The 13612-nt window shown below is 43.9% G+C and overlaps 1 protein-coding gene across 2 annotated transcripts in view; it reads right to left on the bottom strand.

Moving 5' to 3' along the window:
* Positions 1-13612, bottom strand: part of GPR137B (G protein-coupled receptor 137B) — a 33427-nt gene that overhangs the window by 3023 nt on the left and 16792 nt on the right. For both annotated transcript variants that reach the window (XM_063328971.1, XM_063328972.1), the window contains exons 5-7: positions 8851-9073; positions 4830-4983; positions 2627-2751 (exon numbers count right to left, since the gene is read on the bottom strand). In XM_063328971.1, coding sequence (XP_063185041.1) covers positions 2627-2751; positions 4830-4983; positions 8851-9073 — 502 coding nt within the window. The remainder of the gene's footprint in view (positions 1-2626; positions 2752-4829; positions 4984-8850; positions 9074-13612) is intronic.

Consider the following 13612-nt stretch of genomic DNA (forward strand, 5'->3'; position numbering starts at 1 on the left):
AGGGATGGCGACTCAACCACTTCCCTGGACAGCCTGTTCCAATGCTTGACAATGTTGGTGAAGAAATTTTTCCTAATATCCAATCTAAACCTCCCCTGGTGCAACTTGAGGCCATTTCCTCTCATCCTATCACTTGTTACTTGGGAGAAGAGACTGACCCCCAACTCGCTACAACCTCCTTTTAGGTAGTTGTAGAGAGTGATACGGTCTCCCCTCAGCCTCCTTTTCTCCAGGCTAAACAACCCCAGCTCCCTCAGTTGCTCCTCATAAGACTTGTGCTCCAGACCCCTCACCAGCTTCATTGCCCTTCTCTGGACTCACTCCAGCACCTCAATGTCTTTTTTTGTAGTGAGGGGTCCAAAACTGGACACAGTACTCAAGGTGGGGCCTCACCAGTGCCGAGTACAGGGGGACGATCACTTCCCTAGTCCTGCTGGCCACACTGTTCCTGATACAGGCCAGGATGCTGTTGGCCTTCTTGGCCACCTGGGCACACTGCTGGCTCATATTCAGCTGGCTGTCAACCAACACCCCCAGGTCCTTTTCTGTGCAGCAGCTCTCCAGCCACTCTGCCCCAATCCTGTAGCGCTGCATGGGGTTGTTGTGACCCAAGTGCAGGACCTGGCACTTGGCCTTGTTGAACCTCATACCATTGGCCTTGGCCATCAATCCAGCCTGTCCACATCCCTCTGTAGAGCCTTCCTCCCCTCAAGCAGGTCGACATTTCCACCCAATTTGGTGTTGTCTGCAAATTTACTGAGGGTGCACTTGATCACCTCATCCAGATCATCGATAAAGATATTAACATATTCTTGGGATTGTTCCTTATTAAAAACAAAGAACATTTTGGATTTTTACTAAATCAGAGTTGTTGTTAAGATTTTTTAACTAAAAGAGGGTTTGTTTTAATTTTAACCCCATGGTTTCTGGACGAGTATTTTCAGCCACTGGACCATTCGATACTTGACTGCTGTTAACAGTTAGCCTACCGAACACATGAGACTAAAGTCCTGTGGCCCTTGGTCTCCCTCTTGTGGCATACTTGCACCGAAGTTCAGTTTTGCCTTGCTACAGTCTCTTCATTTTTTATTTCTATCACTGTTTCCAGTTTTCCTCTTACCATATCATACAATACCATATTGTTTAGCATAAATACAAGTCTTCTGTAGAAAAAAAACATACATGACCTATTCACTATGACAGATAATGTCTACCCTAAAAAAGGTACCCATAAAAGAAGTGGTATCACTGATGGCTCTTCTGAAATGTATCTTTATGAAGTTGGAGATTTAAGGCTTTCTGCAAATCACAATGCAAAAAAATAATGTTACACGTGTTACTGCAGTGCTCTTTGACGTGTGAGAAAATACTGCCTGTTTGACTCCATTGGAGCTCTTGTTTGAGTAGGATTCCAAGTCTTTATGTGATTTGAAAGGAGAGATTATGCCACATCCCATATTTTCCTTCTCTTGTGAATCTCTCCCACACCATCCAAACTTGACCAGCAGGTGTAGCCTTACTAAACTCACTTTAAATAAAATTAGATCTCTCTGTGGTCACTTTTTAGAAGAGCAGCACCGCTGGACTGTACTTTAAAACATTTCCTCACTTTGCAGTTGTCCTGGTTAACTCCTAAGCAGAGTGGGACTGAGACTTTTTTGGCGATGGACACTGGGATCCCATGGAGTTTCTCAGTATGATTTCAAGTATCACAGGTGAACAGTAAGAAGGGCTTTATACAGGTTGGGATTTGTTACTTCCTTGTTCAGCTTCACTTTATCATTGTCTCTGAAATCTGCATGTGAGAATAAAAACCATCACCTTCTCTAAAAAGTTATGCCATTAATTGCTTCTCTTACTTGTGAATTTACCATTCACATCCTTCTTGGGGAAAATTGGCTTTGGTTTGGTTTGGCCTACAGAAACAGAGACATTACCTCAGTAATCCTAGTGCAGGGCTGATATTTCCCATGTGCCTGTCAACCAGCATATCCTATGCTGGATATCCTATGCCTACCTGGAGAAACTGCCTACAACTATGAAAAAATGCTCATCCATCTATTAACTACCTAGATATTAAGGATACTTACAGGGAATTATCCTTACAACCCACACCTTAATCTCTGCTCTGCTGAAATAGCAAACAAAAATGTCAGCAAGTGCTTATTATGGCTATTGGTCTTTGACATGGAAACAACTGAATGGGTACAGGACCGAAAGAATTCAATCTATTGTTTCATACATGCCGTTGAACAGTTAACACACAACCATTTTCACTGCTATGTGATGAAAGATCCAAAGTTTGGATAACAAACTCTTTTTCCACTAACTCAAATACAGCGCTGTATTAACTCAAAGGGAAGATGTCTCTAAATTTAGGAAGGTTCCTGATTTTTAAGGTAAACTGCTTGAGAAACAGCTTGCCTCCCATCTGGGTAAATATGATGAGTTTCTTTCATGAGAAGTTAGTATAAAGAAGTGGGAAGTTTGGGTTGCTTTTATTCTGCCAGGGACACAATGAAAAAGAGAAGTCAAAATGTAAAGAAGCAAAAGCTCCTTCAGAAGCTGAGCCCTCTGGACCTGCCTGGACGTTACACTAACAAATACACTAACAAATTCCACTTACAAGATCTTTTGTAGGATTTCGGACACGGAAGAAATACACAACCAAGGAAGTAGGCAGGAGCTCCCAGATGAAAAGGATCACTCCGAACACTATGTAACCTGCATCTCCCAGCTGACATTTCAGATCTGCCTGTTGAAAAGTCAAAGAGAAAAGCATTTAAAAATAAAGACAGCAGCTCATTTAAAGATGCAGGAGGCAACATGTCTTCTTATGAAGATCTGTATTTAAATGGCTGAAAAGCTTGACAACATGGCAGAAATTCCATTCAGTAAAGCCAGATTAACCTGGCTAATCATTAAAGGCATACTAAGAAAAATCAATATGCTATCTTGTTGGGTACATGACTTCCCTTTCCTTCTGCTTTTCCTCCTCCCTCCTCCTCCTGCTGCTACCTTTCCTTCAGCAAAATCAAAGCTTAACGCAGGCATCTTCGCAGTCTGAGAGCCTGGTAAGCAACCATTTGATCAAGTGATCAAATCCGGGTAATGAGAAACCAGCTCTCCAGTCCTTTTCCAGATGGGAGTAATATGTAAAGGAACAATCAGTGTCCAGGTCTTCAAGGGCATTGCTGGCAATCTGGCTTTTAGAAGATTCAGGCTTGGATCCCTTCAAATTGGTGCACTTTGTTAGCTTGAATAACCATGCTGTTACTCTAGCATTAGCTTTGAACTTCTTTCTAGATTGCCCCTCCACCATTCACCATAGTTGCAGAGGGCAAATCCTGTCCTTTCATGTGTTTTCTACAGAAGAGAAAAGGGTAATGTTTCTGACAGGTGACCTGAGGCAGTACCACAGTACAAACATTGGGCTGTACTTTTAAAAGTGACTTTTGATTCTGGTACAAAATTGAGCACCTGCTCCTTAGTTCCAGGCCCTTTACCTGTGGCTTAAATCATTTGCCCCAAAATCCAGGCAACCCTAATGTCACAAGTCAGATCAGATGTTCAAAAATCAGTAGTAGTGACCGAAGGCCTAAAGCATTCCAGTGAGCTCCCTAGGAACAACCTCTGCCTCCATGGGGAAAATGGGACCAAATACTCTGGCCATAAAGTTCCAGCACCTGTTACTCCAGACTGTAAAAAGTGGCCCCTGCAAGGGGTCAGCAGGAGCAGCAGCAACACTCCAGGACCCAACAACAGGAGGGAAAAGGTTTGATTCAGGAGATGAGTCACAATCTAGTGCTCTTCTGCCCAAACCTCTGTGTTCTAATTACACGGAGTGACATCACTTATCTGCACTCCTCCGCACCGTAGCAGGGTTGATTAGTGGTCCCTTGACAGACCCTACTCAACCAACTCTTAACGAGGACCTCTGGGAAATCCTATCCTACTGTGTACCTACTTCTTATTTACAGTTTTATCTACTGCTCAACAGAAATTTTTTAATAGCCCCAGGTTTGCTTGTCCACCCTGGTAATACAAGGCCCTTGTGTGGCCGGGAACACTGCTTTTGGTCTGCAGGTGCTTGCTGAGAGGGTGGGAAGATGCCAAGTGTCTGGAATTTTGAGGCCAAACGAAATATACTTACGGTCCAGACCCAGACTTGACATTTTGCCTTGCCTTGGCAGAGCTGGAAAACTACTGGGACCTAATTACATCCTTCAAAGGAGCTGGATGCCTAAATTTCATAAAACTCATCAAAGAATCCCCTGCTGTTTCCTTTAGTGTTTTTATCACTCTTAGTTTTCAATCTGAATTGTCACTTGCAAATAAAGGTTGGGAAGAATCTTTGTCTTATCCTCAAAGTACAGAAGTTATCACAATAATGATAGAACTAACGTAAATAACTCTACAGCCCTGGACGGCAATGGGAGATTTGATTATAGACTTCAGAACTCAGCATTTTAATGGAACCAAGTACTGTTTTTCTGCTTCTCCAAGTCCAGTAAATTCTTTCTTATGGACAAAACACCTGTCTTTTTTAATAAAGGTGCTTTTTTTTTAACAATAAAATCAAGGTAAATAAAACATTGATATTTTTAAAAATTATTTGGCTAGTGGTTACTTCTTTCTTTTAGCACTGAGGGGCTTCTTTTTTCCTCAAATACCACAAATTTGTATTCCTGGAGCAAACCAATCTTAGTGCATTGAATAAAAGACAGCAAAAATAGGATTTTAATATGTTAATTCCTCTTGTCATAGTATTTAGGAAGTCAGCCATCACATACTGAATGAGTTTTTCTCATTAGCAAATATTTTCATACTTGCCTGATCTGATACGTTGTACCAATCGTAATCAAAAGAATTGACTTTCTTGGTTTGGGAAAATGATAAGATGAACAAGTTGTAACAGGCTCGTGAGGTATAAAGTAGTATAACAGTCACTCCTATACTTGTCACCTGACAGACAGATGAGCCCTGGAAGAGATTTAAACACAGATTATTATTCATAAGGGAAGTTGACAAGAACACTGCTTTGCTTGGACTTCGAGGGTTGTCGTGCTACTCTGCCTAATGCAACTGACATTTTCTCTTTCTTTGATCAGTATATCCTATACTATGTATATTCCTGTATTTTACCAGTACAGTGGTTCCCAGGCAATGGTAGCAGTTCCAGCCCTTACCAAGACGGGCTGCGACTAATTCCTACAACTTAGTGTACAAGTGCTATTTTCAGAGCAATGAAAACACATGAGAACTACACTTGGTATCAGATTCAGCCTTCAACTGTGCATTAGCTACAGAGCATCCTGTATCAGATGCTGGCTAGCAAGCATGATGCAACCTTGCAGCTTTTTACAACTGCTTGCTGTGCACCTAAGTACAAAGCAGATCGGAACAGTCAGCAGTTAAACACAGCACAGACAGGAACAGAACATCCTGCCTTACCTAATGTCAACACAGAGGAGCCAAAGTGGAAGCACAGCCTATGGGCAGAGTGACCATGGCAGGGCAGTCTGTGAGTGGGAGCTTGGGCACAAGGGGAGGAAAGAGACTACAAAGTGTGAAATCACAACAGTTCCTAAGCCCTAGAGAGAAAAATGGACAGAGCAGGGAAAGAGCCTAATCCAGCATGAGGAATAAGTGAGACGCCTGATCGCTGTGTCAGGTGGGGAGGGTCACTGTCAGGGGCTGAGAGACCAGCACAGGAGTTGTAGCAGCAAGAAAGGAGGGAATCCAGGAGCTGTGGTTACAGGGATCAGTGTGAGTCTGATCACAGAGGTAAGCAGATGTACAAAAATAGGACTGGCTTGGAAGGAAGCTCAAAGCAAATTCTATACAGCTGACGCTGGAATACTGCTTTGCATAGCCAAAGGAGGCAAGATGGGTTAAAGCTCTCTGCTTTTAGAGGAGCAAGATACCTTGCAGATACCAGCAAGATACCTGCCCTGTTCCTCTCCTGGCAGAGACCCACACCACAAGGATGGGCTCCTCTCATCTGTGTGAGAGAGGCCAAGAGGGAAGTCGCTCCTCCCCTCACAGGACCTTTTATACCAGTGCAGGAGACAAAAAGCTCTGCACCCTATTCCCTCCGTTCACTCACTCTGCTTCCTGGTTTGCAGCCAAGGAGCAGAGGTCCAAAGCGCTGTGGCAGCTAGAGCACAGACATAACAGAATGGCTAGTGAAGTATCAGGGAACGTCACCAAGTCATCACGTCCTGGTGACCTGAATCCATGTCCCGAATCCCTGGCCTTCAAGAGACTACCAGGGCCCCTCTGTTGCTCACCCACGCTGGTCGCTATTGTCCCTGTGGCTCTGTCAATTCAGCTCCTCAGTCCACACTCCTTGGTGACTGTCAGTAAACTAGGAGCTCAGGGACTAGTCAGAAAAGCTTGCAGAAAACTAGCTTGCCTGTTTTCCCAGCAAAAGAATATTGATTCATAGAAGAATCAGGCTGAGGAGTATTACAAAATCCCCAACACAGTCAATCTCTCTGACTGAATTCCTGCTTAGGAAACGCTGGAACTACCACCATTCACCAGGCCACAACCTGCAGCCATGTCAGGAGTGAGCCAAGAGCCTGCTGCTACATGGGAATTGAAGCCGGAGACATAGTAGGCAGCGGTGAAAGCTGTGGCAAGGCCAGTAAGCAGGAAATGCCACAAAGAGGAAATGTTTGCTAGGCACGTCTCTGTTCTCCTTCGGTACTAACAAGTCAGTGATGCTGTCATGGAAACTGAGGGTGAGAAAGGAGAGAGAAGCTGCTGACTGGCACATACCATATCCCAGCTCAGTGGCATTTACAGACTGGGGATAGCAGAAGTGAAGAGCAGAATGGGGTCAGTATTCCCGTATGTAAGTTTCCCTACATAGCTGTCATTCTTTAATAGTTAATAGTTAAATATGCTGCAGATATAACAAACTTCAATCCCTCCAAATACAACAATGGGGGTAAAAGTGTCCTGGTTTTGCTGCCAGTTAAATATACTTAATGGACTGGGGAAGGGAGAGCACAGCAGTAGAAGTTAAGCCAGAGGAATCCTTTTCCAGTCCCCTATAGAAGAGAGGGGGAGCCCCGAGTTTGTAGCACGTCCCACTACATGGGCTTCTGGACAGCACAGAACTGGCCCAAGTCAGCACCTAAGGGCAGGGCTGTGCACCTCCTTGTGCTGTTGTAGCCTTGGTGCAGAGCACCAGGACGGTCCCCTGCGCCAGGTCACGGAGGTGACTGTTTTTTTCACATGTGGTCAGAAGGTACGTGCCAGCAGATGGGAGATGCAAATAAAAGGCTGCCAGTACCGATGCCTATCTACATGCACCGCAGAGCACACAATATCTCCAACGCTACATCTATCACATCACTGCAGAGAATGGATTTTTCTTCTTTAGCTAGTTTTTTCAGCACAACAGTAGCAGATTAAACCAGGATGTTTTTTCACTGCCAGCTCCAGCCATCTGTATCCCTAAATATGTGCAGTCAAATCCTACTGGAAATCCCCAGAGGAACTCCCATTTCAGGTCAGCAGAAAGGAGCAAAGCGCTCTTTAATTCTCATTTCCACATCCAAACTTTCATCGGCTGAGTGTTCTGTCCTTTCCTGTCTGCAATAATGTTAGAGTTTGTTTGGGTTTTGTGAAATAGCTTGAAGCAAATAAGATCAAGTTTCCTGCAGGAGGAGGAAACGGAACAAAGTAATCTTCTACCAAAACCTCCCTTAGGTTAACACTGCTTTGTTACAGAGATTTACGCTTCTGTGATTTGCAGCAGTAGAAAAACTTTTCTTACTAGTAAAAATAATCCATTGCCCATGCCCTTTGGTCAGCAAATGACAGGCTTGAAAGAAACAAAACAAACTAAGCTGTGTTTTTAAATCTTCTAGTCAGCCCTGAACTTTCAGTTGTTGTGCAGTATGGCCAGATTTGAGTAAACAGGAAAAGTACTACTTTCATCTGATTAAGTAAATGGAGAAAGGAATTTTATTATAAGATTTTCTATCTTATAGTAGCTGAACCAGCTGAAAGTAGCTGAAACGTACATTTTTGTAAGGTTTGTTGTGGTAAAGTTAATGTGCTAGTAGTTAAACTAATAATTTATTTTAAGGTTATAACTATCTACTACAAACACAAGGACCTTTGAAAGCCCTGTTTCATTATTTATAATAAACACAAAACACCTTCACTGATTTTATAGTAAACACTGCAGGCTTATGTGATGCCACCCAGCGCCTTGACCACCAGATGTGTCCAAAGCTGAAAACCTAACAATATTGCTTTAAAGAACATTTTGTAGATTAATATGAGAGACTTTTTTTCCCCTTCTCCCCACTTGGCTGAATTTATAATGCATTAAGTCTTTTAAAACACATTCTCATTATCTTTAGGGCAGTATGCAAATGTATAAAGGGCGATTCATATTCCTCTGCCTGGCTTATCTTCAGCATGCTGCTACCTTAAACATTTAACTTATTCAGTCAATAATTTGACAAGCTAAAGGATCCCAAAGTATAGACCACCTCTGTGTAGCAGTACTGAAATGAAATGGTCTTCAGATGGGGATCTGAAGAAAGCAGTATCCACTTTAAAAACTGCTGTGACGAACTCCAGCCAATAAGTTCTGTAAACTCTGCCTCAAAAATACATATTTTGGGGTCACTGGTCTTAGCCAAAAGCACCCTTGCTAGCACTTAGTATTTAATTCATATATCAAGCGGGATGGCCAGCCAAGTGCAAGCTGTGAAGTTTAAGGCCTCCAGCTCTCAGGGGTTCTAAGGAACTGCATGGCTTTGCCTTGCACTGCCTTTGTCTCTCAGAAGGTACTTGAAAAGAACTGAAAATGTACCTTACCTTGGACTCCAAGTAAATGTTGGCTAAAGACATCTTGGAAATCTTATACAGGCAGATGGAGAGTGAAACAGCGCACAGCACAAACAACGTGTCATTAATTGCCACCCGGACAGAGACAATGACTTTTCTCTCTGAATTCTGTGTCCTCACCAATACTGCACATGTTAAATTCACCAAGAGGAAGAGGAGACTTATGAAAAGAGAAGCCAGGTAGAGGGGCAACCTGGGAGAGTGAGGAGAAAACAGTTTTAGCAACATTGTTCAGCAAGTGTCAGTCATGAGATGGAAGTTGCACTCTGAGCAATGAAAGCTGCACGTGTTGGGCTGCCACAGCTGCCACAGTGACCAACCGCCCGAGCCCAAATCAAAGCGCTCCAGATTGCTGGAGAGATTAACTTAGCTCATTTCAAACCTGTTTTTACAGTTACACAACAAGCTGTAAGTAAAGAAACTAACGTCAAGCAGCAAAACTTGGGAGATTGTTTGCAGTAGAAATATAACAGCACAGTTCTTAAAAACTTCTTAAAATACACGTGTACTTTCTTAGAGCGTGCACATATAGAGCACAAACCCTCTGACTACTCACTGACAGGAGAAACCTCACAAAAGGTTGAGTTGCCTGGAATGGACTAGTTTTAACCCTGGTTTTACTACACCACCACTGCCATGAGAAGCATCACTGACTGCTGATGTTTGCCATCAGATTTCATATTAAATTAGGGAAATGTCTAACAGTAGGAAAAAATCTTTGAATGACTGGTTCCCCAGCATCTTTCTCTGTCCCTTTTCCCAAGAGGTCATGGTCAACCTCTTGAAAGAAACATCAAGAAATTTAAACACGCATATTGATCCTGGGTTGGCATTTTGCCATCTATGCCAGGCAAAAGGTTCATTTGCACAACCACAGAAGCAGAGCTGGAACAGGAATGTGAAAGACAAGCCCAGAAGCTGAACTGAATTTCCCCATCTTTTTTTTCCCACCTACCCAGCACTGATACCTGCAATATAAGTATACGACACACTCAAGGAAAGCTGGTTCTAATTTCTCTTTACTCCTACACACAGCTGCAGAGCTTTTCACTTATTTAAAAAAAAAAAAAAAAAAAAGCACCTTTCCATTTCAGGTGTTTGCTTACTTCATTATCATTGCTGACCAAGGCAATTACTTATAAGGGTCATAATCTGCAGTCACTGAAGAGGAGGTTTTGGTCACAGCTTTTCATGCTTGCTGGGAACTCTGAATTTGGCTAACAAACATCCAGACTGTCCATGAGGAATCAAATTCTGATTGTTTAAAAATACTTTACCCAGTGGGGATCTTTTTCTTTCATACATTCATATCCTTTTGGGATAGCATCAAGATAGCTACAAAGCTGAAGCACCGCTGGCTTCTTTTCAGAGGGCAAGAAAGGAGGGGGTATCACAGAATGGTAGGGGTTGGAAGGGACCGTCGGAGACCATCTAGTCCAACCCCCCTGCCAAAGCAGGTTCACCTAGAGCAGGTTGGACAGGAACGCATCCAGGCAGGTTTTGAATATCTCCAGAGAAGGAGACTCCACAACCTCTCTGGGCAGCCTGTTCCAGTGCTCTGTCACCCTCAAAGTAAAGAAGTTCTTCCTGATATTCAGATGGAATTTCCTGTGTTCCAGTTTGTGTCTGTTGCCTCTTGTCCTATTGCTGGGCATCACTGTCTGGTCCCATCCTCTTGACACCTGCCCTTTAGATATTTATAAGCATTGGTGAGATCCCCTCTCAGCCTTCTCTCCTCCAGGCTAAACAGACCCAGGTCTCTCCGCCTTTCCTCATAAGAGAGATGCTCCAGTCCCTTGGTCATCTTTGTAGCCCTCCGCTAGACTCTCTCCAGTAGTTCCTTGTCTTTCTTGAACTGGGGAGCACAGAACTGGACACAATACTCCAGGGCAGAGTAGAGGGGAAGGATGACTTCCCTCAACCTGCAGGCCACACACTTTTTCATGCACCCCAGGATACCACAGGCCTTCTTGGCCACAAGGGCACATTGCTGGCTCATGGTCAACTTGTCCACCAGGACTCCCAGATCTCTCTCTGCAGAGCTACTTTCCAGCAGGTCAATCCCTAACCAGTACGTGTGCATGGGGTTATGTCTCCCTAATACCTCCTAAGGGACATTTTAAATGTGAAACAGGGAGCACTGAAAGCCTAAAAGTCCCTGCTTGTGAATCAATGCCCTTCAACTATATCTGGCAGTGAGCGAGGATGGTATCTTTTCCTTGCCAGTCATGGGAATTCTGTCTCAGGGGGAAGATTGTGTTCATTCTTACCTTTCCAGGGCAGGGCTCAGTTTTCAGGATAAGCAGCTAGAGGTTGTTCCTTTAAACCTCACAGTCTAATACTGGAAGCACTACAGTCCTGAAGATCGTCTCTCACATAGCTTCCTCTGGAGAATCCAGTTCCCAGTTGCAGTGGTGGTACATTTACAGCTTTTATTAATATCTCAAAAGTCTTTAAGTGACGGTCATGTGTCTTCCTTTCCTTCCCCTCCCAAAGACTATTTAATAGTCTCATCTCTGCTCCTGCATTGTAGTGCAGGTAAAATATTCTCATGGGGTTTGGGCTTACGAGGAAAGGTACGCTCTTACATGCTGCCTGCTTGCAGGACAGTAAGTACATGCTCTCTTTTTGCTCAGCTTAGTCATAGGGACCTTCTGCTTCAGCGCAGCCTGCGTGCCCTTGATGCTGGCTTGCAACCAGCAAGCCTTAGAGGCTTCCAGGCCAGGCTGCTCCTTGATGGAGTTTAGCAAAAAACCAGCACTGTCACGCTCTCATGCACACATACTCCCATACGAGCCAGGGTACGCTGTCATGGCCAGTCAGTTGTGCAGCTCTTCACATAATGATCTTCCATCCCACTTATTAACATGATGTGGCTGGGGAAATGGCTGCCTGTTTTGACAATAGAAGCATTGTTGCTGAACTTCTGAATAAGCACTGATGGAGAGGCAGACTGTGTCTCTCAGGGCAGTTTTAGGGTCTCTGCAGCTGCAGAAAGCATTCCTAACTCACTTAAAGGCAGAATGTGTCCTTACAGCTCAACCACAAGGCACCTACATAGCATGAATAAGCACATGGGGTTTTTTAGAAAACAGAAGAGCAGGGCAGGAGAGGTGCTTCCAGATTGCACCAGGGACTGTTCAAAAGCCTATTGTGTCTAATCCCCATTTTGGGGCTAGTCCCTTAAAAAGAGCTGTGTGTAATCTGGCTTGGCTGGCAAAGGCACGTGCCAGGGTATTCTGTTCTTTAAGTGTCAGGCTGGATGCACCCCTAAGTTTTTCTTTGAGCTTAAAATCAAACTTCAGATGAATGCAGTGAGTTTTGCCTTGTTTAACAGGAAAATCTGTCTGAAACTACTGCATTTTGTATGTGGTTTCCTCAGAAACCACACAGTGTCTGAGGCTTGTGTGTAACAAGGCATGCACACGCAGCACAGCAAGCCTCATCCAAACCCAGCCAGTGACTGTAAGAAATCCCCAAGCCCAGGGAGACGTGCAGAAGGACTGTTTAAATATGAAGTTGGGCTGGCACAGGCTTTGCCTTGAGCTCTTTTGCCACAGTGACTAACATCATTGAAAGCTGTGCTGAGTAAAGTTTGCTTAAGATGATGAATCTCTGATAGGATTTTATCAGTTTTTTCCATATCTCAAATGATTCTGATTTCTGAGACCTGTGCCAAAACATAGACCACAGTTTTACCTCTCTGTTGCCCTGTTTATGTTGCCATTATCTATTGCAGAAATGCCAATACCAGGCAATAAGGTCTAACACTTATTTTTTAAAAAAACAAGGAAGTGAACATTCAGCAATGAAGAAAAATCAAATTCAGTAAGCGCAGACTCCAGCCCCTGTCTGTAGGCCATCCATCTTTCTATCATCCACCATCCATCTCTCCATCAGGATGTGAGCAATGTGATCTAATGAAAGATGTCTCTGCCCATGGGACAGGGGTTGGACTCGATGATCTTTACAGGTCCCTTTCAACCCAAACCACTCTGTGATTCTGTGATCTTTCACTAGCCTGTTACAATTAAGATTCAGGACCTCAGCTGTGGGTACGCACATATTACACCACTTCAATTGCTCTGTATAATATAGGAAATGAGGTCAGCTTTATATATGTGTCTCTTTTACAAAGGCTAACCACATTCATGCTAAGAGGTCTGGATATTAAAACAAAATAGTACTGAAGTTCTTTACCTACAGAGCTGAATAAGAGAGAAAAGGCTAGACCAGGTCAAAGAGTGATTTGCATTAGAAATGCAGTAGGCAAGAGCCAGGGTGGACATGGAGCTATGGTGGGGAAGGTGGTCTGTGCATGGGTAATTCCAGTCACAATACATAAGTGTTTAGGAATGGAAATGCTCCAAGAGCTACCTCAGCACAGTGCTGATATAGTCACTTCATAGGCATTGACTGAATATCACAAGCTCCCTTTGCTTGAAGAAGGACATTTTCAAGCAGTTTTCAGGAATAAAGCCTTACCACAAACATCAGTAACAGACGAGGTTCAAAGCTTCTACCTCTCACCTCTAAAGCCAGCCCAGGAACATGTTCACAGACCTGTCCCATGCCACCCTGACCTGCAGCCCAGGCTTTGTGCAAAGCCATCCTCTTTGTTCCTCTTGCCTATGTGTACCATCAGAGGCAGGCACGCTTGCATTGGAGGCTGGCTGAGGACCTGGCTGGTGTGTGCTGTGCTTGTCTGCCAGCCCGTACTCCTGCATTTCCT

The sequence above is a fragment of the Chroicocephalus ridibundus genome, chromosome 3 (genome assembly GCF_963924245.1).
Source record: "Chroicocephalus ridibundus chromosome 3, bChrRid1.1, whole genome shotgun sequence".
NCBI classification, from domain to species: Eukaryota; Metazoa; Chordata; class Aves; order Charadriiformes; family Laridae; genus Chroicocephalus; species Chroicocephalus ridibundus.